A 24,714-nucleotide genomic window follows, 5' to 3' on the forward strand; every position below is an offset into this window, starting at 1 on the left:
ATATCTAACCCTTATCCTAACCCTTAAAAGCTTGCACAAATACTCACTCTAATTGCATTCCCTTACCTAACCCTGACCCTAACACTAAAACACACACCATTCCACACAAACTCCCTGCCTAAATACGTACATTTGTTGATCAACCTGAACTTACTAAAATCACTGTTCTCACAAATGATCTTCTGCTCCATACGTATGACAGCTCACTGGCATAGCACACACGTGGTTCACCATATCTCTACATATCGATTTTTATATATATGTGGATGTATGTGTAGGTACACACACACACACACACACACACACACACACACACACACACACACACACACACACACACACACACACATATATATAGATAGGTTCATAGGTAGGTACCAGGCTATCTGCCCGAGGGCATTTTTAAGCCTAGCCAGAGTGTGTCGGCTTTCGACGCCCCATTGATTAATTAACTGAGCCTTTGTCAAGCAGAGCCAGTGAAGTGATCCCAGGGGTGTATTTTCTGTTACCCATCCACTCGTCAAGGCTTCTCTTGAAGAGTGTTAGTGAGGGGCTCTGACTAATGTAGTTAGGAATTTTGTTCCAAAGCATGGGGAGTCTCTGTGACAGGAATCTACCCTCCAGCATGTTCTATTTATTGTTGTGGTGAGGATTAGCTCACTAGAGCTCGTGGCTCGCAGTGACTTGGATTTCTTTAGGTGGAGCATGTCCATTAATTCTGAGTTGGTCATGGCTTTGTAAGTCAGGCAGAGATCACTTCTGAGTAAGCGATATGCCACTGAGTACAGCTGGAGTTTTTTTCAGTTGGGCTACATAGGACATTTGTTTGAGGCTAGTAATCCTCTTGGTGAGGTACTCTGGGTCGGGTCAAGTGTTTGGAGGTTTCCAATGTCTTTGTTGATGAGTTCCATGATGATGCGCTCCATAGCCTTGCAGACCAGGCTAATCAGGCTTATATTATATATATATATATATATATATATATATATATATATATATATATATATAATATATGTATGTATAAGAGTTTATAATGAATAATAACTAGTGTGTTAGATTGAAACACAAAACGTCAAACAACCTCACTGATGATTACCAATAAATTCCACTAAAATCATCATAAAAAAGCAATTGAAAATGTAAAAAAATAGGTTACATTTGCGATTATGAAAAGTTAAACAAAAAAACAGCTTTTTTCCATGCCTGGAAATTAAATATACTAGCTCCAAGGTCATAGAAACTTGAAAAAAGGGCAAAATCCCTTGAATTATGTTTCAATTGATACAATGAATTTCGACCATTACATAATTCAACATACTGCACCAGAGAAAGAAAAACATATCAATTTCACTACGTTTATATATATATATATATATATATATATATATATATATATATATATATATATATATATATATATATACATACATACACACACACACACACACACACACACACACACACATATATATATATATATGTATATATATATATATATATATATATATATATATATATGTATATATATATATATATATATATATATATATATTCATTTATATATGTATGTGTCTTTCGGCTTTTCCCGGTTAGGGGTCGCCACAGCGGAAATCCGGTCCGCTAATGATTGGCAGTAGATTTTTACATACTGGCTTGCCGGGCCTAATGCACAACCTTCAATGAAGGAATGCCCATTCACACACGTCGCTACACAGAAGACATTCGAACTGAGAATCAAATGGGCAACGTCTAACTGTGAGGTGACAATGCTACCGCAGCACCACCACTGCAGTCTTTATATATATATATATATATATATATATATATATATATATATATATATATATCAAGAGGGAGAAACATGGATAATTTCTTACTACATCTCTGTTAGCTTAGTGGTTAGAGTCACAGCTTACAATATATTAGGTGAACGGTTTAAACTAACATCAGGCAGCACAATGCCAGGGCACTTCTATGGTCTAGGCTTATAACAGCTCCAGGTCCATTAGCCTAGTATACACCTATGAACCTATATTTTCATGCTCATAATATTCAGACTATAGGTTGAGTAGTAAATAAATCTTTACTGATCACAACTGAAAAGCTCTGAATTAAACAGGAAATGGGTAACTTCACTCCAAACACATATATACTCATTTTCAATCTTTTCTGGGTGAGGTTTCTCATATCAAAGCAAACATTGTAGTACCAGTCAGACACTTTATTTTACCAAATTTAAGAAACAGTTCATTAGTCTTTCATGTGCAAAAAGACCTCCATCAAGTTAAAGAATTTCTCTAACTTTCTTGTATCTGGTAGGATAAATTCAATCCAGGTGGACTACATCTCCTTCAACAGGAAAACAGGATTCTATTCTAAACTCCCAAATGTTCTGCAAATTTAATCCAGAAATAGGGGTAAGCAAAACTAACTCCTTAAGTGAATAGTGAGAGGTGATTGGAATATACTAAATGGAAGCACTATCCCTCATTTACTTCAATACTTCTTCTCTGCATCTACTTTCTACAATGGTCTTCCTAGTGAATATCCTAGGCTCAGCTGTAGCATGCTTTCCTTCTCCCATAATCCCCTTGTATTCATCACTCACCTAGCAGTCATTGTATCACATGATAACCCCAGTAGAGAGACATCTGTTTTTGTGACCTCTGATGGGCTATATGACCATGGCAACCCACCTGCATTTATTTGGTGGTGATACAGAGAGTGTAACATTTTAATTTTAAAAGATTGCAGTATGTGGCTAGTTTAGAAATGCTGTCTCTTTGCTTATAGAGCTATTGAAGGAGGACAGATTTTGTAACTAGTAAAACCTCTTTGCCCAGTTCTTTACCTTATATGCTTTCTCCCTTTGCTATTCCAATGCTTACCTCAGAGACATCCATGAGTACCCTAAACTGTCTGGAAAAGTCTAGGGCGAATAAGATGAGCTCAGAACACAGCATATTTTTAAAATTCTAGAATGCTTGGTCTGTCATCTCTGCCCATTTATCATTAATCAGGGTCCTTCACTTATTTGGGTCAGACAGTAGGCACATTGTTATAATTAAGTTAGGGATGAACTTGTAATAACTGGTTAATTATAAAAATATTGTGAACTGTTTTTTGGTAGTTGGAATGGGCTTACTTTGTAAGGCTAATACCTTCTTGGCCTGCAATGTTACTATTCCTCTGTTTTTTGAGTAACCTAGGTATTGGGCTTCATTCATACCTTGTTTATATTTGGTGCAGATCACTCTTAACCCGTGCTATTCCTGTACAGAGTGGTCCATGTCCATGTAGCCATAGCAGAGCACCTTGCATATTCATGAAGGCATGCTGCTATTAAGGCTAAACGGACACAAACCATGAACAAGTACAGGGGGCATGTTTAAGTAGTGCACTGACTACGAACATGCCCCCTGCACTTTTCAAATGCATTTCAGCATCTGCAGACAATGAAAGCAAAAACAAAAGGTTCTTTCAGTATCCATGGACACTGAAATAAGTAGCAGATCAGGAAATAAATGCAGTGAGTGTGTGACAGGTCTGTAACTCCCCCTGCATTATAAAAGTGCTGTATGACACTTTGTGACTGCTGTCAGTGTGCGTGGACACTGACAGCTAATAAAATAGCCATGTCAGTGTACACCGGCACTGAAATAGCCAGCAGATGATCAAAGAAATGCAGGGGGTGTGTGACAGGTTTTGTCACATACCCCCTGCATTGTAAAAGTGCCATACAGCACTTTGCAAGTGCTGTCAGTGTCTGCAGATACTGACATTTAATAAAATAGCCACGTCACTGTCCGCAGACACTGAAATAGCCAGCAGATAATCAAGGAAATCTAGGGGTTTGTGACAGGTTCTTTCACACACCCCTGCATTGTAAAAGTGCCGTATGACACCTCACAACCTGTTAAAGCAGGAAATGTGGACAAATGCACAAATAATGGGGGTTCAAATCCCTAAAAATAGGGACACTTCATAAATATTGCTCCTACAAACTTAGAAAGTTGATAGAAAACAGATTATGCATTAGCATGAATTTCCGAAGAATAGACGTCTGAAAGTCAAATGTATGCCATTATTCCCTGACTGAAGTCCATGTGGACAAAGGCACAAATAATGAGGGGACACAGCCCTAAAAATAGGGACACCTCATAAATATTGCTCTTACAGACTTAGAAAGTTGTTAGAAAACAGGTTATGCATTAGCATGAATTTCCAAAGGATAGAAATATGAAAGTCAAATGTATGCCATTATTTACTGACTGCAGTCCATGTGGACAAAGGTACAAATAATGGGGAGACAGATCCCTAAAAATAGGGACACTTCATAAATATTTCTCTTACAAACGTAGAAAGTTGATAGAAAACAGGTTAGCATTAGCATGAATTTCTGAAGGATAGAAATCTGAAAGTCAAATGTATGCCATTATTTCCTGACTGCAGTTCTCAATGACTTGTCAGAAAACCACAATACTCACCATGTAATATAATAATTTTTTTTTTCAATACTAAGTAATGTTTAGGTGTAGCTGAGAGGGTGTGCTCATTATGGCCCTCTGCTTCTCATTTCTTAAACATCCCATAGGAGATAAATAAAAATATATGACTGAAAGTCCCACACTGAGATAGTGTAGTGGTTAGAGTTCTGGCTTTACATGTAGGCATTCATGGTTTGAGTACCAAGATAGGCAAGTTCTTTTTATATGGGAAAGCAGTGTTAAAATATATAAGGAGGAGTACATTGCTTACTGCTAGTAGGTGTACTGTTACTGTGTGAACTGAATAAATAAAAAAGTTTGACCGACTAATATTAATGTGCAATAAAGATCCCTACAAAAAACTGTTGTGCTTATTCTGGTATGTTGTTGCAGACATTTAGAAAGTATACAGCTTCTTCACAGCAAATATGGCTGTGACAACATACATTAACTGAGGTTGTTCTGTGAACCAGCTAAGAAAAACTGTAGATGGTGGAGCTGTAAAAGAAGATATAACTGAAATGTGAAATATATACTACACTAAGTTCTGAACACTGCATAGTAATGTGTAAAGTTTCAAAGTGTGTTCCATCCAGCATTGCCTTGTGTTAACCTTTGTTTTCCAGATTGCAGTAATCCAAATGATTAATGCACAGTACATTAACTATATGTCATGCATGCATCACAAGATTACAAGTTCAGATTGTCTAACCAAGACACTATTAGGCAAAAACCAGCGAAACAAGAAACAGCAGTTCCCCAGTAGTTCAGTGTGATGAGAAATAGCTTAGTTGTTAATTTTGCACACCTAGACATGGTTTGAAACCAGGGAGTGGTCCTAAGATGTGTGCATATCTACACACAAGGAATTAGGAATAAACAGAAAACAGTCAGGTAGTGTTAACAGATATTTTCTCCACACATTTTAGAGGTAAGGAAATGTTGGTAATAGCTGTATGAAAGGTATACTAATAAACTGTACAACTATTCAACTGTCTCACCACGTGCCAGCAAATTACAGCAGGATAGGTACATGCAACATGCACTCTTCCAGATACATGTCTCCCAAGTGTCACGCTGTCACAGCTAGTGGTTACTGCTGCCAATAACCTAGACACAGATAGGAAACCAGTGGAGGTATGCCAGTAGCACACTCACATAACACCAGGTCAGGGTACCCCTCCTGTGCCAGATATGTGATCTTGACATGTACGAGTCCCCTCTCATCCTGTACCCAGATTTGTCACAGTTTGCCCCATACCATTCCAGGCTGACAGTTTAATAGGTATGTTTGTGCTACATAAGCTATAGGCCATAGGCAGATGTAAAGTGAGGGCAGACCCATAGAGCATTGAGCAGTACTGTTGTGGAAAACAAAAGCATAAACAGTTGTTAATGGACTTTTTGTCTCTCCCCCCATCCCTCATCTGGATCAATACCATAATTCATAAACTACCGGTATGTTTTTCTCCAAACCTAATGTTGGGACTTGTGTTATATTATTGTTCATATATTTGATTGGTTGCATGTTAACATTCCTTGTTTAAATACCATTGTTGGTGGCCTGTTACCATCAATGTTACTGGCATGCTGTTCATAGGTTCATAGGTTCATAGGTTGATACTAGGCTATCTGCCCTAGGGCATTTATAAGCCTAGCCAGAGTGTGTTTGGCTTTCGCCACCCTTTTAGATTAGTTGACTGTGCCTCTGTATAGTAGGTCACAAAAGGTAGCCCTTTTAAGGTTAGTTTACTGTACCTCAGTCAAGCAGGGACACAGAAGAGATCCCAGTGGTAAACTTACGATCTCCCTTCCACTCGTCAAGATTTCTCTTGAAGAGGGTCAGTAAGGGGCTCTGCCTAACATGGATTGGGATTTTGTTCCAGAGTGAGGGGAGCCTCTGGGATATGAATCTGTCCCTCCAGCATGTCCTATTTATTTCTGTGCTGAGGTTCAAGTCCCTGGTGCATGTAGCTCTAAGGGATTTGGATTTCCTGAGGTGAAGCATGTCCATTAATTCTGGGTTGGACATGGCTTTATACGTCAGACACAGATCACCTCTGAGTAGGCAGTACACAACTGAGTAGAGCTGGAGTTTCTTTAGCCGAACTGCATAGGGCATCTGTTTGAGCCCCTTGATCCTCTTGGTAAGATATTTTTGGGGTATTTCCATTTGCTAAAGGTGTAAGGTAAGGTACATCCCAAACGGGGCATTGTACTCAATTATGGGCCTGATAAGTGATGAGTAGAGGGGCACAATGACCTCTCTTGATCTAGATGTGAACCCTTTCATGATAAGGTGGGCTATATAGAAGGTCTTTCTAACCACTTTGGCAATGTGATTCTCAAAGGAGAGATTGCTATCTACGTGGGTCCCCAAGTCCCTAATTACTTCTTCCGTACTTAATGGATTACCACCTATGTGGTAATTTCTGGGCACTTTGTTTTTCCCAAAGGGGATGACTATGCACTTTTTGGCATTTAGCTTTAGGCCATGGCTCTGGCACCAGTTATCCGTCTCTGTGAGACCCTTTTGGAGGATGCTTGTGTCAGCCAGAGAGTCAATTACAGCACCCAGTTTGCAGTCATCTGTGAACTTGGTCAGCCATAGTCCACCCGTGTTAGCCTGTACCTCGGAGAAATATATACCAAACAAGAGAGGTCCCAGGACTGAGCCTTGTGGGACACCACTTGTAACTGGTTTAGAGTCTGACATGGCACCTGCTATTCTGACCATGTGGATTCTATCCCTGAGCCAGTTTGCAACCCATATTGTGACATAGGGGTTGATATTTAAGCTGGTGAGCTTATTTATGATGCCCGAGTGGGGTATTGTGTCGAAGGCTTTAGCGAGGTCCAGGTAGGCTGCCTGGACTACCTTCCCTTCATCTATGGCTTTGGTAACTATTTCAAAGAAGTCAACCAGGTTCAAGAGGCAAGATCTGCCCTTAACGAAGCTGAATTGGGTAGGATCCAGTGTCTGGAGGTTCCCAAAGTTTTTGTTTATGATTTCCATGATGATACGCTCTATAGCTTTGCAGACCAGGCTAGTCAGGCTTATAGGGCAATAGTTTCCGGGGTCTGTTGTGGCACCACCTTTGTGGAGTGGGACCACTGTTGCTGTACGCCATTCCTTGGGTACATATCCTGTAGTAAGGCTGAGATTGAATAGTGACTTTATATGAGGGTTTAGTTCTTCTTGGAGCTCGTGTAAGACACAGCCCGGGACACCGTCTGGTCCCATTGATGCTGTGTTTTTTGCTTTGGAGAGGGCAGCTCTCACCTGTGTATCTGTGATCTCAGGAAGGCTACACTCTGTTGGGATAGACATTTGCTCTTTTGGGGGGGAAGGGGGAGAGAAGTTTGCACTGAACCTTTCTGCCAGGATGTTGGCAATGTCTATAGGTTCAGTGTATTTTTTGTCATTTTGCACTAACTCAGAGCATATCTGGGAGTTACCTCCCAGGTTTCTGACATAACTAAAGAAGGCCTTGTGATTATCTTTAGTGTCTTGTGCAATTTTTCTTTCGAAGCTGGCCTTAGATGATTTTATAAGGGATCGTAGTTTCTTGCTAGTACTGATCAGTGACACCTTCCTTTTTTGGGATTTTGCTCTGTCATGTAGTAGCTTTCTCCTTCTGTTGTATAGCTTATTTATGGCAGGGGTCCACCAGACAGGTCTCCTGCCTTTGGAGGAGTGAGTCTTGTTTTTATTTGGGATAGCATGCTCCATGCATTCCTGTAGGTGTCCATAGAATGCTTTTGTAAAGGATTCTGCATTTTGGGCCGTTTTCCACTGGCCCGGGGGCTTTGAAGGATTCCACCTCAGTTTTGAGAAGTGTGAAGTTTGCTTTTGAGAAGTTCTTCACTGTGGTTTCCTTGGCTAGGAATGGGGACGGAATATGGATGTCCAGTGAGATTTGTTTATGGTCTGATCTTACCAATGAGGGGTATACTTCTGATGTGGAACATAGAGACTCCATGTTGGTGATGACCAGATCCAATATGTTTTCCCCTCTTGTGTGAATGGTGACCAGTTGTTCCATAGCATTTGAGTTTATAAATTCTAGGAACCATTGGGCAAGGGTGTTTGGGCTTGAGTAGTTTTCCCAGTCGATGTTTGGGTAGTTGAAGTCACCCAATATAATAGTGTTTGGAGAGACCTTTATATTCTCCAGGCTACAAACTGAAAAGCCATTTTTCCCACTGTTAGTTGCACATGGATGGTCTCTGATGCTTCGTGCAGTGCCACTAACCTGGAGGCATGGGTATCTTTGATAAATATAGATACGCCCCCTCCTTTTGTGGTTCGGTCCGAGTTTTGGGGCCGAAAAGCATGGTATGAAGTATAACCTGTTAGTGCTGGATTGCTCTCGGGAGCCTTGAACCAGGTGTCTGTTACTGCACAGATATCGATATTCTCCATACTGAGGAGAGTCTCGAGTGCGTGCATCTTGAGGTTTAAACTTCTGGCGTTGAGCAGCATTACCTTTAGTTTTTTTTTTCTTTGTGTTGTCTATGGGGGTGAGTTTGTCTTTTGAGCCTTGCCTAAAAAAGGCACTATGGGGGAGGCAAGAGCCTTTGCCAGTATTCGAAAACCCAGGGATGACAGGTGCAAGTCATCCCTAGTGAAGCAATGTGGCTTGTCGAGCATGTCATCCCAGGCTGACAGACACTGGATCCCCTTTGAATGACACCAATACTTTAGCCAATTGTTAAAATTTATCATTTTGTCTTTATACTGTGGCATCATTCTTGGTGACGGTAAGATGCTACTCAAGGTCAGGGTCATACCGGCCTGGGCTACATGATCAAAGAGCTCCTGTACGTCTTTTTTCATGTAGTCCAGGGAGGTATGTCTCAGGTCATTTACACCAGCATAGACAATGACGGAGTCATATTTGTACTTGCTTTGGAGTGACCTGAGTTCTTGTGTTACATGGCGGATCCTGGCACCCGACAGGCAGCTTACAGTAACCTTCTCCTTGTTCAGCCTGGTGAGTGGGACGTCAGTGTGTCTGACAATAGAGTCACCTATTACAAGTGTATTAGGTGTGTTGTTTAGACTTAAGGGCTGTGACTGTGTGGCACACTGACATTGTGAGCTATGTGCTACTTGGATATTGTTTTGTGGTAGGTGTTGCTTGGATGTCTGCTTTGGAGGTCTCTGCTGCTTAGGAAAATTTTTATTTAGAGCCTCCGAGTATGTTTTTGTGTGTTTATGTGTTTGGTTTGCTGATGCGATAGGTCTATGTGAGAGTGGATTTGTGGTGTGTGTGGTTACCTTCTCCTCCTGACAGGATGTGCCATTACTGGGTTGAGAGAGCTTAGCCTCGAGTTTGGCTATATAGTTGCATCTCTCACATATATTTGTGTTATATATATATATATATATATATATGTTATGGTGCATACTGTTGTTCAATTTATGCATGTGTTTGTTTTGCTATGCAACTGTGTCAAATCTGTTTTATGGGGTTAATTGAAACACCCATGCATGCTGTTATAACTAATCTTGAAATGTGTTGTTCATGACTAACCAACATATTTTTTAAAACCTCAACACCGTAGCATGTTTGGGAAGACAGATCCCAGTGGATCCACCAGTCCCACCTCATCCGGCCATGGCACCCAGTCCCAGCACATCTGGGACCCAACCCAGGTCTTCCTCATCCGCTGGTCCTGCATCACCTTCAGGTGGAACCAACTCAGGGGATGGGGTCCACCCCGCCCCCCGGGAGTGGTCACAGACAGGAGCCTGTCATCTGCAGTCATTTCTGGGATTTGGTGTACAGCACCATCCAAGCAGAGTTGGGTGGGCAGCTGCGCCATTTTGAGGGCTGCCTGGCACACTTCGAGGGGCAGGCCACCCCTCCTGTCCATCCCCCAGCACAGCCACCTTCGGGGCCGTGAAGGAGCAGTGGTGACTGCCCATGGGTGGTGACCTCAGTCCCACTGTATTCATTTGGGGGCTCATGGGCTTCTGATTCCCAACCACCCTCCCCATCACAGGTGTTTACCCCCTTATATGTCATAGGACTTAACCATCTGTACTACTACTAGAAGTTACCAACAGATACAATAGCTTTGGAGATGGACTATATAGTAGTTCAGTGGCTAAAAAATGGAACTCTGTCCCTACAAGCATTCAAAACACATCATCCAAAGCCTCCTTTAAAGACCTCATCAGGCAACATCTCAAGGAAAGTTGGCAGTGCCATGATTGCTCCCCAGGCTAGTGAAAGCGGATAACACATGCATACAAATATAGATCACTTGATAATAGTTTTCAATCTTACTCACAAACACTGGCTATTCTACAATGTATGTGCTGTACCTGTGTACTATGTATGTATTCTACCTATGTTCCAAATTTCAGCTGTACACCACAAATCTATTAATTACCTTTATTTTTAAAATTAATATTTTTTATTTGTTCTCTCCACTGAAACTGTTTATGTGCCGCATACCACTGTAAAACCATGTCTCCTGTAATTTGTGTGTATACTGATCATGTCTAAATAACTAAATGTGTCTGCAATTTTTCTTTGTGGAGCTTTTCTCCCCGGGCCTCTGCTGAAAAAGGGCCTTTTCGGCTCAGTCAGACATCCCTGGTTAACAAATGTAAAATAAAAAAATATATATATACTGCCCCTGTCTGCTGTCTTGTCTGTCTGTAAATGCAACCTATCCCACCCAACCTATCTCCCCAAAAACACCTATAGCCCTTCCCCAACATCCCACTCTCACTTTAAAAAAATGGGCATTTGTCCCTCAAAAATTTTGCCCCATACATAGCTCTACATTTCACCCCCATGTACAGTGAAACTAATCAATCAAGTCACAGATTATTCTGCAAATGTCTGTTGCCAACACCCCTCCCTGTGGATGGTGAGGCTGCAAATTCCAAATTCTACACGTCATTCACAGCTGTTGCTGCTGAAAAAAAGTAGAGATATGGTCCTTTCTTACACCCATGCTGCACATCCCTAACTGCTTTTCATAATGTTTTACCTTCTGCTTGTCCCCATTTCACCACTTTCTAATCACCCTTTTTCTTTTCTTTAAAGAAAATTAGCATGGGTGTAAATGGTGCTAATCAGAGCTAACAGGACTTAACCATCTGTTAGCAATGCTTATCTCCATGCAAACCCACACAAACCCACCTGCAACTGCTGAAAAGTGCCTTAATCACTCTGACTCCATCAGCCCTTGTTCTGCTCGGCAACAAAATAATCAGCCCTGACAAGTCTTAAACCCAGCATGATGTGTACTACAATCACAGCAATGGGCCACTACACCATCTGAGCTGTAGAAATCTTTAATGTTTTTGCAAACCTATCAGTCATTCTGGTCTTTTAACATTAATGAAAAAAGTAATCACTTCCAAGTCTGGAAACCAGGACCCTGTGCACAGTAATGACAGCAACATACCCCTACACCATCTGAGCTGTACAAATTTGTAATGATTTTACAAACATATCATGCACAACAGTCATTCAACATAAAGGGGAATTATATATCCGTAGTAATATTATATACACATATATGTATATATAGATACCAATATACATATATATATATATATATATATCTATATATATATATATATATATATATATATATATATATATATATATATATATATATATATATATATATATATACACACACATACATAGATATATAGACAGATAACCAACCTCTTACTACACTAAGACCAACATGACACTAACCCAAATCAGCTCTGGGAAATTAGTCATGTTTATCCAAATATATCATGCCCTACAGGGATGTAACTGTAGGAAAAGCAGATAGTGGTGCATAAATTGTCCACCCACAACCATTTGTACCATAGTCACAGCAACATACAAGTACGCCCAAATGAACTCTAGAGTAGAGCAACGACACTGACATATACGGGCCCAACTCACAGTGTACTGGGAATCCTGAGGTGTTACGGGACATTTTTCAGTCTGCCCCTGCAAACATGTGCACCTAATAGACCAACAGAACCCTAAGTAGCATGCATATTCAGATAGAAAAAGGATCTGTGACACTCGCATCTGCTACTCTCCCTACTCAGCCAAACATCTACAGACAACACTGCTACACAATCTTGGCAGTCGCTTCACAATGGCCAGAAATAGATAACTTATATGTACAGATTCCCACAGACTGTCCAGGGTGTGAGACCTTATTCATGGCCACTGCCGCATAACACTTCCAGGAGTCTGCTAAGTCAATGGGATGATACCTTGAGTGCAGTCACTAAATAATGATATCACATACCTGTGACCCTCTTACTGCAAGATATCTGGACAAAGCATGACATACTTGGGGGCAGGGGGCCGGAAAGAGGGATGTATCTCACATAATGGTGTTCCAAACTGAAACAGCTGCCAGTGTCACAGGCTTTGTTGTAACATAACATCCCTGAAGAATATGATGTCTGAAACACCAGTGGATGTCAATAGTCACTGACTACAATCCTCACATTATCCTACTGCTTCCTCAAAAACAGACGTTGTCTGAGGAACGGACTAAAACATAACAGTCAAACCTCTGGGCAGTCTGTGGACATCAGGACAGTGAAGAACTATATCAGAGACTTATCACTGTCAGACATCAAGCCATACAGAAAATTCATGTCCAGACAAACCCTGTTAAACTAGCAACCCTCAATGTGTATAAAAGCATTACTGACTTACAATCTGTACCCAATTCTGGAGATTTGTTCCCCATGTTGTTGGGCTGTCTCCACATATCCTCTCCTAAGAGGTATTTCCACCTAGTGTCTGTCAAGCGGTAGCCCCCACACCTCCATAATGTCCTCCACATAGGCAAGGAAAAGGGGCAAGGCACACATGAAGGCCATAATTATAGCACTGTGTTGCTATGGCATTGGCAAATGGAAAAACAACACAGCTGCTCTGGATGCAAGTAGCAAGTGGGAGACACAGATTGGTACACAGGTCATCACCTGCTCATGAGCAGTACCTACAAAAGGCAAGCTGCTGCCTATGCAACACAGGTCACAATCCATACCCACAAAGACAGACTGCGACTACACAAACCTAAACATTTGCATTGTTGTGAGGAAACTCCTGAGCACAAAAACAGGTATGTCAATCATGTAAGCTTGTAATGGAATGCAGAAGGGAGATGCAATGATGTCAAATGGGACATTAAACACTAGGCCACAACAAGACCTGCTGGACTCGCATGCTGCTGTCCAGCACCTATGGCCATTTTCACTTGCCCTGCCTGAATTGATATGGAGCACAACTCGGGCCCCTGAGTCACCCCAGCAAAGGTCAGCTCATGTATGACTACTAACGGAGTCTGTGTTGTCCAATATTGAGTGTGACATTGGTAGGCCAGCTACCTGGGATGTTGTAATTATTCATATGTCACCTGTGATTGCTACACTGATACATATGCTTGTCTTAGAAAGGTAAGAGATGTACATAGGGTATGTGCATACTACATGACAGGTGCATATGTGTGTGTTGAACTGTATGTGATATACAGTGAGACAGCTGTTCAGAGTTTTGCAGACTGACCACATGTCTGCTCCTATATGTAGTCAATGCCTCAGACATTTGTGTATTGTCTGACACATCACTGGCAACCTATTAAAGATGGAAGTCATAACAAATTAGCATACGTATGATTGTCAGCTGTCATATCCTACAGAGTACAACTGTGAATGCGACTCTGTCTTTGCTGGCAACTAAGTGTGTTTCAGCTAGATCCATAAAGTGACACTATTTACTGGCATTTGCCCACCACTGATGTGTGCCTTTGTGCAGATGTCTTGCTCTAACAGAAGGTAGTTGTCTCACCATGAAAGCCATGTCAATGCAAGCGTACCTTGTCCTGTAGGATGCTGACATTTGTGCAGTCACTGACACTTGCATTCTAGCTGTGGACAGCACACCAGTCTTGCCAGGTCACTCATCCCACCATATGTTTAGACCTCAAATGAAGCCTCACAGAGCCACAGGAGGTTGATTTTTGAACATTAGTGCATACATATATATATATATATATATATATATATATATATACACACCTCCAGGCTGGCTAAACAGCATGACACATGGGTGAAATCCCGAGTGCAGTTAATAGTTGACAAAACACCTACTCAAATCATAGCTAGCTACAGGCCTCGAACCATTACTATGGACATCTACTACACCTATTGGGACCTGCTGGAATCTGTCAGGATTCAGTTGTCTACCCTGTTCTTGGGTGACTTGAAATACCCAACCATAGTGTGCATGACCTATGCCACCTGAACATGAATGCACATAGATTCCTCGGTTTGTCAATGGCTATGCAGTGGATCAGCCGGTCAACATTCCTACTGCAGGTGGAAATCTCATGTACCTGGTCCTTACCAACATGAGTGGCCACTGTAGCACTCCTACAATGCCATCCCACTTGGTAATATCTGACCACATAGCCATCACTGTTCTAGTCACCATCTTCCCTGCCCCCCCTTTACAGTGTCAAACAGCATAAACTGTACACAAATGACTATAAATGCCCTCAGTGCAGGTAGAAGTAGCTGTACAGCCAATGTCCCATTTGTTGGAATTAGCAGCAATGTAAACCAAACAAATAGGCAGCGTGAAGAACAGTCCCGAAAGTAATGCAAGTTTATTAATTACCAAAAGGTAAGCGCTATTATTTGTTTGGTTTGTTTCTTTCATTTTTTTGTTTATTAGCAGCAATGTCCAGGCCCACACCACAATACTATGTGGGCACCTACACAGCTATATGGACTCAGCAGTACCCAACAGGACAGCATCATCTCCCACAAGGTAGGGTAAATGCCTGTGGTGGACAGCAGCAATACACAAATACCATAATAGGTGGAAACAATCACTGGATGAGCCAAGAAGGAACAGATGCCTCATTGTAAGCAATGTCACTTTGGTCTGCACAAACAAATAAGGGCACAGGTGATGCACCCTAAGGCTGTCTTTGAGTACAAATTGGACACATCCACCAAGGCAAATCACTGGGTCTTCCACACATGCGCCTGCAATTCCAGAGGCAAAACACAAATCTGCTCTGTAGTGGTGGTCAGTAACACCACATGCACCTATGGCATAGATATAGGCAACCAGCTCCAGACAGGTGAAGTGTAAACACCACCACCCTGTCCCCCCAGTTTTACACATGTGCATGTACAGCATCTGCCCCCTCCCCTCATTATGAGGAAGCAGATCTGTAATTTCCTCTCAAAGGCAACACACAGAGGTCTCCATAGGCATGACACCATCCCTGGCTGAATTCCACATGAACACAGGCATGGGCTCTCATATCCATTCTGCACTGTAGTCAACCACAGCTTGAACACCTGTGTCATCCCATCTGCACAGAGGACATCCACTGTCATCTCTACACACAAAGGTGGATCAATCCGCCAACCCAGCCAATATTATGCACATCAGCCTAACTAGCCTGCTCTGCATGGTATGGAAGGCAATATCAAGGACATTATGAACAAGGACATCGGCAACATCAAAATGCCTGGGCCCACACACCATGGTATTGTCAAAGGGAAATCAGGCCTGTTAAATCTGATCGACCTCTCTGCAGTGGTCAACAAACACAGGGATTAGGGGAAAATGGTGAACAATGCCTACCTTCACCTAGCCCAATACTCACGCACTAATCCCCAGGTGGACAGGATACATACACCTACACAGCTAGGCATCAACCTGTAGGTTACCAGATGGGCAGCTAACTGGCCCAATGATAGTACCCATGCAGTCAAAGTAGTAGAACCCACCTCAATTAGTAGATTCATCCACAACGGTGTACCCTAAGGATTGGTCTTGAGGACTCCACTGTTTGAGATATATGTATCTGAGGTACAGGACAAAAGCAGTGGTTGTGACTGGCCAGGTATATGGATGCTTGCAAGCTGCTCACTGTCTTACATTCCTCTACTGATGTGATCATCACCCAAGAGGAACTTACCCAATTACTGACCAGTACAAGAAGCATTACTGCAAATATAATGCCAGAAGAAGCATCATTCCCCCTGCTGTGGCAGATGTCCTCCACACTAAGTATGATAGTAATAATGTACTGAGCATGCAATCAGGTGTGAGGCAACTTGAACACTGAGGTTGGTAGCAACCTGGCAGCTTCCCACCGTGAGCGCACCATTGTACGGAAGGCCGTCTACATGGCCCACCTCACAAATACGGATATGTCATAGGTAGGCCATAAGCAGATGTCAAGTGAGGGCAGACCTCTACAGTACTGAGAAGTACTGTTGTAAAAATAGAAGCCTATGCAGTTGTTAATGTACTTTTCTTCTCTCCCCACACCCCTCATATGCATCACTAATTATTAATCATATATAGTACGGGCATGTTTTTACCAAACCTAATGTTGGGAATATGTGTTCCATTATTGTTCATATCATTAATTGCTTACATGTTAACATACCTTGTTAAAATACCATTGTTGGCAGCCTGTTGCTGTCATTGTTACTGGCATGCTGTTACAATGCTTACTGTTGTTCCAGTTATGCATGTGTTCTATTTGCTATGCAACTGTTTCACATCTGTTGTTTTGGGTTAATTTGAACACCCATGCATGCCTTTAAAAGTAATCTTGAAATGTTTTGTTCATGACTAAGCAATATATCTTGGAAAACCTTAACACCATAACACATTTGGGAAGGCCGATCCCAGCAGATCCACCTGTTCCACCCCATCTGGCCATGGCTCTGGGCCCCAGCACATCTGGGACCCACCCTGGAATTTCAACTTCTGCAGGACCTGCACCACCTGGGTGTGGACGCGGAGATGAGCCCATCATCTTTTGTCAGTTCTGGGGTATAATGTGCAGTGTCATCTACTCTGAGTTGGGTGGCCAGCAGCGCCAGATGGAGGGCTGCCAGGTGCACCTTAGGAGCAGGCTGCCCCTCCTGTCCAGCCCCCAGCACAGCTACTGTCAGGGCTGCAAAGGTGCAGTCATCACTGCCTGCAGGTGGGGATATCAGTCCCACTGTATCCATATGGGGGCTCATGGGCCCCTGATTCCCAAACAACCTCCCTATCCAAAGTGTTTATCCCCATATGTGTTATACACCACCCTGTATTGTCGGTCTTGTCTGTCTCCCAACCCAACTTACCTCCACAGACCTACCTACAGTCCATCCCCAACACCCCACTCTCACCTTAACAAAAAAAAAAGGGCATCTGTCCCCAAAAGAATTATCACCCCATACCTAGCTGTCCATTTCCCACAGATGTCCACTGGACACATGTAATTCAGTCCAATTGGCTTGACAACACATTTCTGTTGTCCTCACCCCTCTCTCTGGGGTTTGACTGTCCAAATTCACCTCCAAATTCCATATAAATGCATAGCTGTTGCTGTATTACAAATGGACAGCTATAGACATTCCCTACACTCATCCTGCACACCCCTAACTACCTTTCATATTGTTTTCCCCTCTGCATGCCCCTTTCTCACCACTTTCCTATAACCCCTTTTTTTTAAAGGGATTAGTGCGGGTGTAGTCAGGAGTAAGTGGGAGTAAGCATATCATATTGTGTAGCATGGCACATACTATAAACATGTGTGCACATGTGGCTGGAGAGTACTGCAAGGCTCCACCAAATATGTCAAGTCAGTGGAGCTGTGATTTGAGCATCCCACACACATGCTCTGTAATGATCCTGGTTTGTGTGTGTGCCTCATTATGGCATTCTTGTGTGGGTGTGTGTGCATTTCTGATGGGTGTCATCAGGCAGAGCTCTAGTGCATAGCCAGCATCCCCCACCAGATGGCCATATGGGATTCCCCACTGGCAAACGCCTGGTACAGATGTGACGAATACCAGATGTGGAAGTTATGATAGCTTCCAGTGCTGCCAGCACACACATTCATGATGATGCCATGGGCATCGCACATCACCTGGCAGTTGATGGAGTGGAACCCCTTGCAGCTTAGGTAGACCCTAACCTGGTTACCGGGTGGTGCTTTGATGTGGATGTGTGTGCAGTCTATGGTACCCAGTACCTCCGGGCATTCTGCTACACAGTAGAAGAAACACATATTGCTGGTCCTCTCCTTATGGGTGCTGGGGAAGTAAATGTGCTCAGCAGCATGTGGTCGCATGGCATCCAGGAACTGGTGGAGTATCCTGGAAACAGATGCCTGTGAGATACCCATGATATCCCCAGTTGGTCTTCGGAAAGTACCTGTAGCTAGTATTCTTAAGGCTACACATACCTTGGTATCCACTGGGATGGGTTTCCGTCTTTTGGTTCTGGGTCTGAGGTGAGGTTGGCACAGCTCAACAAGTTGCTGAAGTATGTCTCTGTCCACCCTGTAGCAGGCTACTATCTTCAGATCATGTAGTCCCTGGTAGGTTACCCTGAGTCTGACCTCTCTCCTCCTCCTCCTCGGTCTGAGTTGGTTGTCAGCATTATCCTCCTCACCACCCTCAGTCTCTAACATGTACTGATAGATCAAAACCACAGCAGCCCCTAACATGTTATGTTAGTTTTGTCAGTTTAAAATTCCCCCGAATGTGTATACCAATGGTGTAGAGTTTGTAGGAAAAACCAGACTGAAAGGTGTTTGCATAGTTTATAGATGTCTGGTGGGTTGCTGCCTGCGTAATTGGCTGATTCTGATACATTCCACCTGCCAGCTATGGTAGTTCTCCTTGATTGCCTTCCTTCTGCTGTTTCCCCTTCTCATTTCCTCCCCGTTTAAGCCCTGATGCCTGCCGTGCATACCCGGTGCTCAAATGTAAACAGTTCTGCTATTCCTGTTTTTTATTTTTTTTTTTTTTGTTTTAGACCTGGTGCATGCTGTGCACACCTGTTTAGCAAAAGTAAACACTTTTAAGCATGACTGGAACTTCCCTGGACGCAAAAATGCTCTGCATTTCATGGAATAAGACAGAACAGCCTCAGACACACACTATTCCTTAGCTGTGCTTATCTAAGGGCAAACATGGGCCACTGACCTCTAATGTGCTTACAGCAAGCATGACACACCCCCTTTTCATGTTAGTTATTCTTGCTGTCTACACGGTGGTGTTAGAACACCTACATGGTTAGGTGCAGTCTGACAGAAGAAATTTGTGATTCAGTGTAAATCCCCCCATTTGCATACACCACTGCCTTACTCCATAGTTGCCACACTTACACTGGGCCTTTCCCCTTAGCAACCGCTATTCCCTGGTATTGTTTTTATTCTTCATGCCATTGACTATAATGGCAAAATGGAGATTTCTGTAAAAATTGATTTTTCCCCTATTTTTTATTTTCGGCACAATCCCATTTGCACGCAGCTGCCCTATGCTTAAACAGCTGAAATCAGCCAAAAAAAGTTTTATTTTAAAAAATTAAAACTATTTATCATGCCAATTGCCATATATTTGGCCATTGGCATGCATACTAAATATAATACATGTTTTATTTCGAGCTGTCATGCCTCTGTTTTCTAATTAGCAGAAATATGTTCAGCTAGTAACTGAACACATTTCTGCTTCTAACACTATTCCTGCATGGACACATGCCTGCTTGCTGAATCACTAATTCACCTCATTTGCATGGTTTGTACCAGCAAATGAGGTTATTAGCATTAAGCATTGATGTCTGTGTAGGAATAGTGTAAGAGCGCTCGTGCATGTTCCGGGAGCCCTTTACTGAATCGCTCGGCAGCCATATTCTGTGCAGCAGCTGTTGCACTATTCCTACACTCCATGTAGGGTTTAATGAATCCTGGGGAGTAGGTAGTACTTCTGTAGTTCATTCCTGGAAAGTGTTTACTTGGAAATGTTTAAATGGATGCTTTACTGCATCTCAATCAGTCAAAAAATAATAAACGTATAATATAGGTTATTTGAGGTATAATGAAAATTGTAAATCAGTTTGTAAGCACATTTTATGTGACTGTTCAAGTTCATCTTTATATTGGGAAAAACTGATACTTTTCTTCAAGCTGTATGTACAGATACATTTTTATTCTCTAGAGATTTAATTTTTTTAATTCTCCAATTCCATGTTTCTTGATGAAAGACCAATATTACTGTTTATGGATATCTTAGCAGCAGCCAGAAAGGCCATCATGAAAAAATGGAAATTGTCAATCTCTACATTTTAAAGACGTCATCACTTTACTTAGAATGGTATCTTCTAAAGAATCTAAAATTGAAAAGCTAAGATCTTCTTCAATGATTGTCTCCAACTCATGGGCCAAAATACAACAACTGATAGAAACACTAAGTCAATCAATTGATTCATTTGAAATAGTAATTACAATTGATTCTAATATGTGTTTGTAATTTAGATTTTAATTACTGGTACACATTTAGGTATACATTTTATATAGTTATTATAGTTGTTCTATGTATTATATTTTGAATTGTTGATATTTGTTACTGCTTTAAATTAGTTTGATAGTTAATAAAATATCTGAAAAATAAAAGAAAATCTCATAGCACCATACAGCACATACTTACAAAATACAATGGCCAGCAGTCAAAACCCAACATTTTTCAATTAAGGTTCCACCACAGAAGTGCCCTTCTGTGGTTAGGTTAGAACTTTGTTTGATCTGTAGAGATGCTTGCCAAGGATGCTTTCCAGCAGTTGACTTAATTCCACCATAAATTCTCTTGAAACTCTCTTTAATCTCTGGTTTCCCACATGTAGAATCCTCTGGCTGTGGTTTCTTTGGAGGTTCTGAAAGTGTGATATAAAAACATAAATAATAAATAAAGCATTTTGCATGATTTAGTGTAAATAAGCATACTAGCTTAAGTGGTTCATTTCAAATTTATTTATTTATTTATTTACATTTTGCTAATTGAGTGAAAAGATAAACTGGTATAGCTCAGAAAAATGTTACAAACAAGAGTCTGTGGATATGAAATTATATTTTAATTATTTTTTTCTTATATTCTCCTCTGACCATAGGATGGTTAAGGCTCTGTTCATTTCCTATCACCCATACATTCTTTACATGAGAAGAAGATGTGATCAGCAGATCCCAATCTACCCTCATGCAGTGTACTATTTATGTACCGTGCCCAATAATTTTCCTAACTCAGTGTTGTTATAGAAAAATCACAGAGATTACATATTTGCATCCCCTCATATAAACACTCAACAACATGGTTATACTCGCTCTGCGATTACCTGCCAAAAGCTCTGATCTGGCTTCACAGTGGACTTTCCCCCTTCTGGAAAAGGTGAGTCAGCTAACAGCCATTTTACATCTCTTAGACTAGTAGAATGATTTCAAGTTAGAAGCAGCTCAGGCAGATGCCATGACACACATAACTGAACCCAACTCAACTATATCATCTTTAAGGAAAGATATAAATGAGCAAAGGGTTAGAATACTGTGCTGTTGAACTGTGAGGATCCTTAAAATCCTAGCCATACATTCCCATGAAGTTTTTAACCCTTATATTTTAAGCACAAATAATGCAGAGATAAGTGGAATATTTACCTATTGTTCCCATCCTTGATTGAGAAGAGTATTAAACCAGTACTGAATTTGTGGCTACTCATCTGTTATCCAGATTGCATATGAATAGTGTAAGAGAAGTATTTTGCATTATGTGTTGCAAAAAAAGTGGTATTCTCTGTGAAACATATTTATCCATCTACCATGTTCTACTAATTGAGTGGGTGTTTATGCCCCCTCTGTGAATATGCAGCACGTCTGACAGGATAGGGTCAATTGAGGTTCTATATGTGAGGCAGAGCTTGCCCTTCAGTAGTCTGTATAATATTGAAAGAGGGACAAAGTTTTGAGAAGATCTGCATGTTTTCTAAGACGTAGTCCCTTGATTTTCATAGCATAGAAACATTGTGGACATTCAAGTTGTGTCAAATGTTTAGATAGGTTCATATTGAAGGGGGCATTATATTCAGTGATTTGTCTAATGAGTGCAGAATACAGTGGAATGATCACACATTTGGACCTGGACACCATACCCTTAGTAATAAGCTATGCAATGAAAAAGCACTTTTTTACAATAGTGGATATGTGGCAATTAAAGGACAGATTGCTTTCTACATAGGTTCACAGGTGTCTAACTATTGGATCAATTTTCAGCAGTATTTTGTCAGTGTGACAGTTGCAAGGAACTTCTTGCTTGCTGAAGGATACTGTCATCCATTTCTTGGCATTCAGTTTTATTCATTGGTTTTGACTACGCCTATTGTTTTTTGTAAAGGTCCTCTTGGAGGATCTTGGCATCTTCTGGGGAGATTATGATAGCTTTACTGCTATCTGTAAACATGGTCAACTATAAAACTTTAATAGTAGCTCTGATCTCTGATAAATAATTGCCAAAGAGTTCTGGCACAATAACTGACCCTGGGGTACACCACTAGTGATAAATCCTTTAGAGGAGTTAGAGCAGCCCACCCTAATTTCCTGGGTTCTTTTTGTAAAACAATTTACTTTCAAATGAGTTACCTAAGGACTAGCATTTGGTCAGGATAGTTATCTACAAGACCTGAGTGTGGGATTGTAATTGCCAAAGCATTCTGGCACAAGAACTGACCCTGAAGTACACCACTAGTGGTATATCCTTTAGAGGAGTTAGAGCAGCCCACTCTAATTTCCTGGGTTCTATTTGTGAAACAATTTGCTTTCAAATGACTTACCTAAGGACTAGCATTCGGTCAGGATAGTTACCTACAAGACCTGAGTGTGGGATTGTGTTAAACACCTTTGTGAGGTCTGTATGTGCAGTGTGTACTCATTTGCTCTCATCTATTGCTTCAGTAACCTTCTTGAAGAAGTCAACCAGGAAAGTAGCCAGGATCTTCCCTTAACAAATCCAGATTAGCTTGGGTTGAGAGTTTGTAGGTTACCTCTGTCCTTGTTTATTAATTCCACAGCGATAGTCTCTATATCTTTACAGATGAGGCTGGTCAGATTTATAGGTCTATAATTTCCCGGGTCAAATGAAGCTCCACCTACCTGTAAGGAGATGACAGTTACTGTCTTTATTTCATCCAGCATAAAGCCTGTTTGGAAGCTGACAATGAACAACCTCTGTATGGTGTCTGACAGGTCCTTTTTCAGACTGGGCAGTAGGCAGCCAGATACAATATCTAGACCCATAGAAGCAGTGTCATTAGCCTTGGATAATTTATTGAGGGCATGTTTATGGGAGATTAGCGGGGGGGGGGGGGTATATAGAGTTATGAGACTTGGGAACATAAGAGGGGATAGGGCTAGATTGGCTATGTTCTCTAGGTCTGAGTACTTGATATCACTGACTTATTAGCTCTGCACAGTGCTAGTTATTGTTTCTAAGGCTTCTAACACAGAATACTTTATGGTTACCCCTTGCCTGGGTGCCAGGTTTTAATTTGTCTGGCTTTGGTTGACTTGATCAGAGGCAGATGTTCTCTGTTGCATTTTGCAGGGTCTACATTAGAACATTGAATGTTCTAAATATCAAATTCTCTAAAGAGCGAAAATGCAGGACCTTAAAATAATCGCCCCCACACCCCCATTAAATATATATTCCAACTCCGAGATCACACTACAGTGAGGAAAGGGCAAATATTCTGATCTTCACTGTACTGCGATCTCGAAAAAAGCACTTCAAGGTCTGTATTTTTGCTCCTTAGAGCATTCACATAGTTAGAACATTTGATGTTCTAATATAGACCCCATTTGCAAAAGCTTCTCTTGCATCTTGAAAGTTACATTTATTTTTATGTGCAATAAGTTTTTAAATTATTATTATACAGCCTGTTTATATTTTCAGTTCACATAATGCAATGTCTAGATTTTGCTGATTTTCAAAATCTTGAGTTAGAAGCTTAATGTGGTTTATAATTAGTATCTTCAGCTGGCTTTGTTAAAATTTGTGGAATTATAGTGACCCATTTTGCCTATCAGATGCATCTCTGATAAGGGAAATGCAAAAGTACTCCATGTGATAAGTGGCATGTAAAATGCTGAAGCAATGTGTTGGTCATACATAGCTAACAGTGGTGACACTTTTTCATGAGGAGGACATCCTCATCTTCCCACCTTCATATCCAGAATGCATTATTCTCTATATAGGCCATGCTTGTAAGATGCATTTAATCTTCTTCTGGCTTTTCCTGGTTAGGGGTCACCACAGCGGATCACCTGTCTGCTCATGATTGGCAGTGGAGTTTTATGGTGTCGAATTGCCAGCCTGATG

At 41.4% G+C, this 24,714-nt stretch overlaps 1 protein-coding gene across 1 annotated transcript in view; it reads right to left on the minus strand.

The window, feature by feature from the left end:
• The window catches only part of LOC122788883 (hyaluronan-binding protein 2-like), a 611,288-nt gene that overhangs the window by 114,468 nt on the left and 472,106 nt on the right, over nucleotides 1-24,714 (minus strand). Inside the window, exon 9 of the mRNA XM_044055827.1 lies at nucleotides 21,007-21,229. Within this exon, the coding sequence (XP_043911762.1) occupies nucleotides 21,007-21,229 (223 nt within the window). The remainder of the gene's footprint in view (nucleotides 1-21,006; nucleotides 21,230-24,714) is intronic.

The sequence above is a fragment of the Protopterus annectens genome, chromosome 14.part0 (genome assembly GCF_019279795.1).
Source record: "Protopterus annectens isolate FY-2018-M chromosome 14.part0, PAN1.0, whole genome shotgun sequence".
In the NCBI taxonomy this organism is placed as follows: Eukaryota; Metazoa; Chordata; order Ceratodontiformes; family Protopteridae; genus Protopterus; species Protopterus annectens.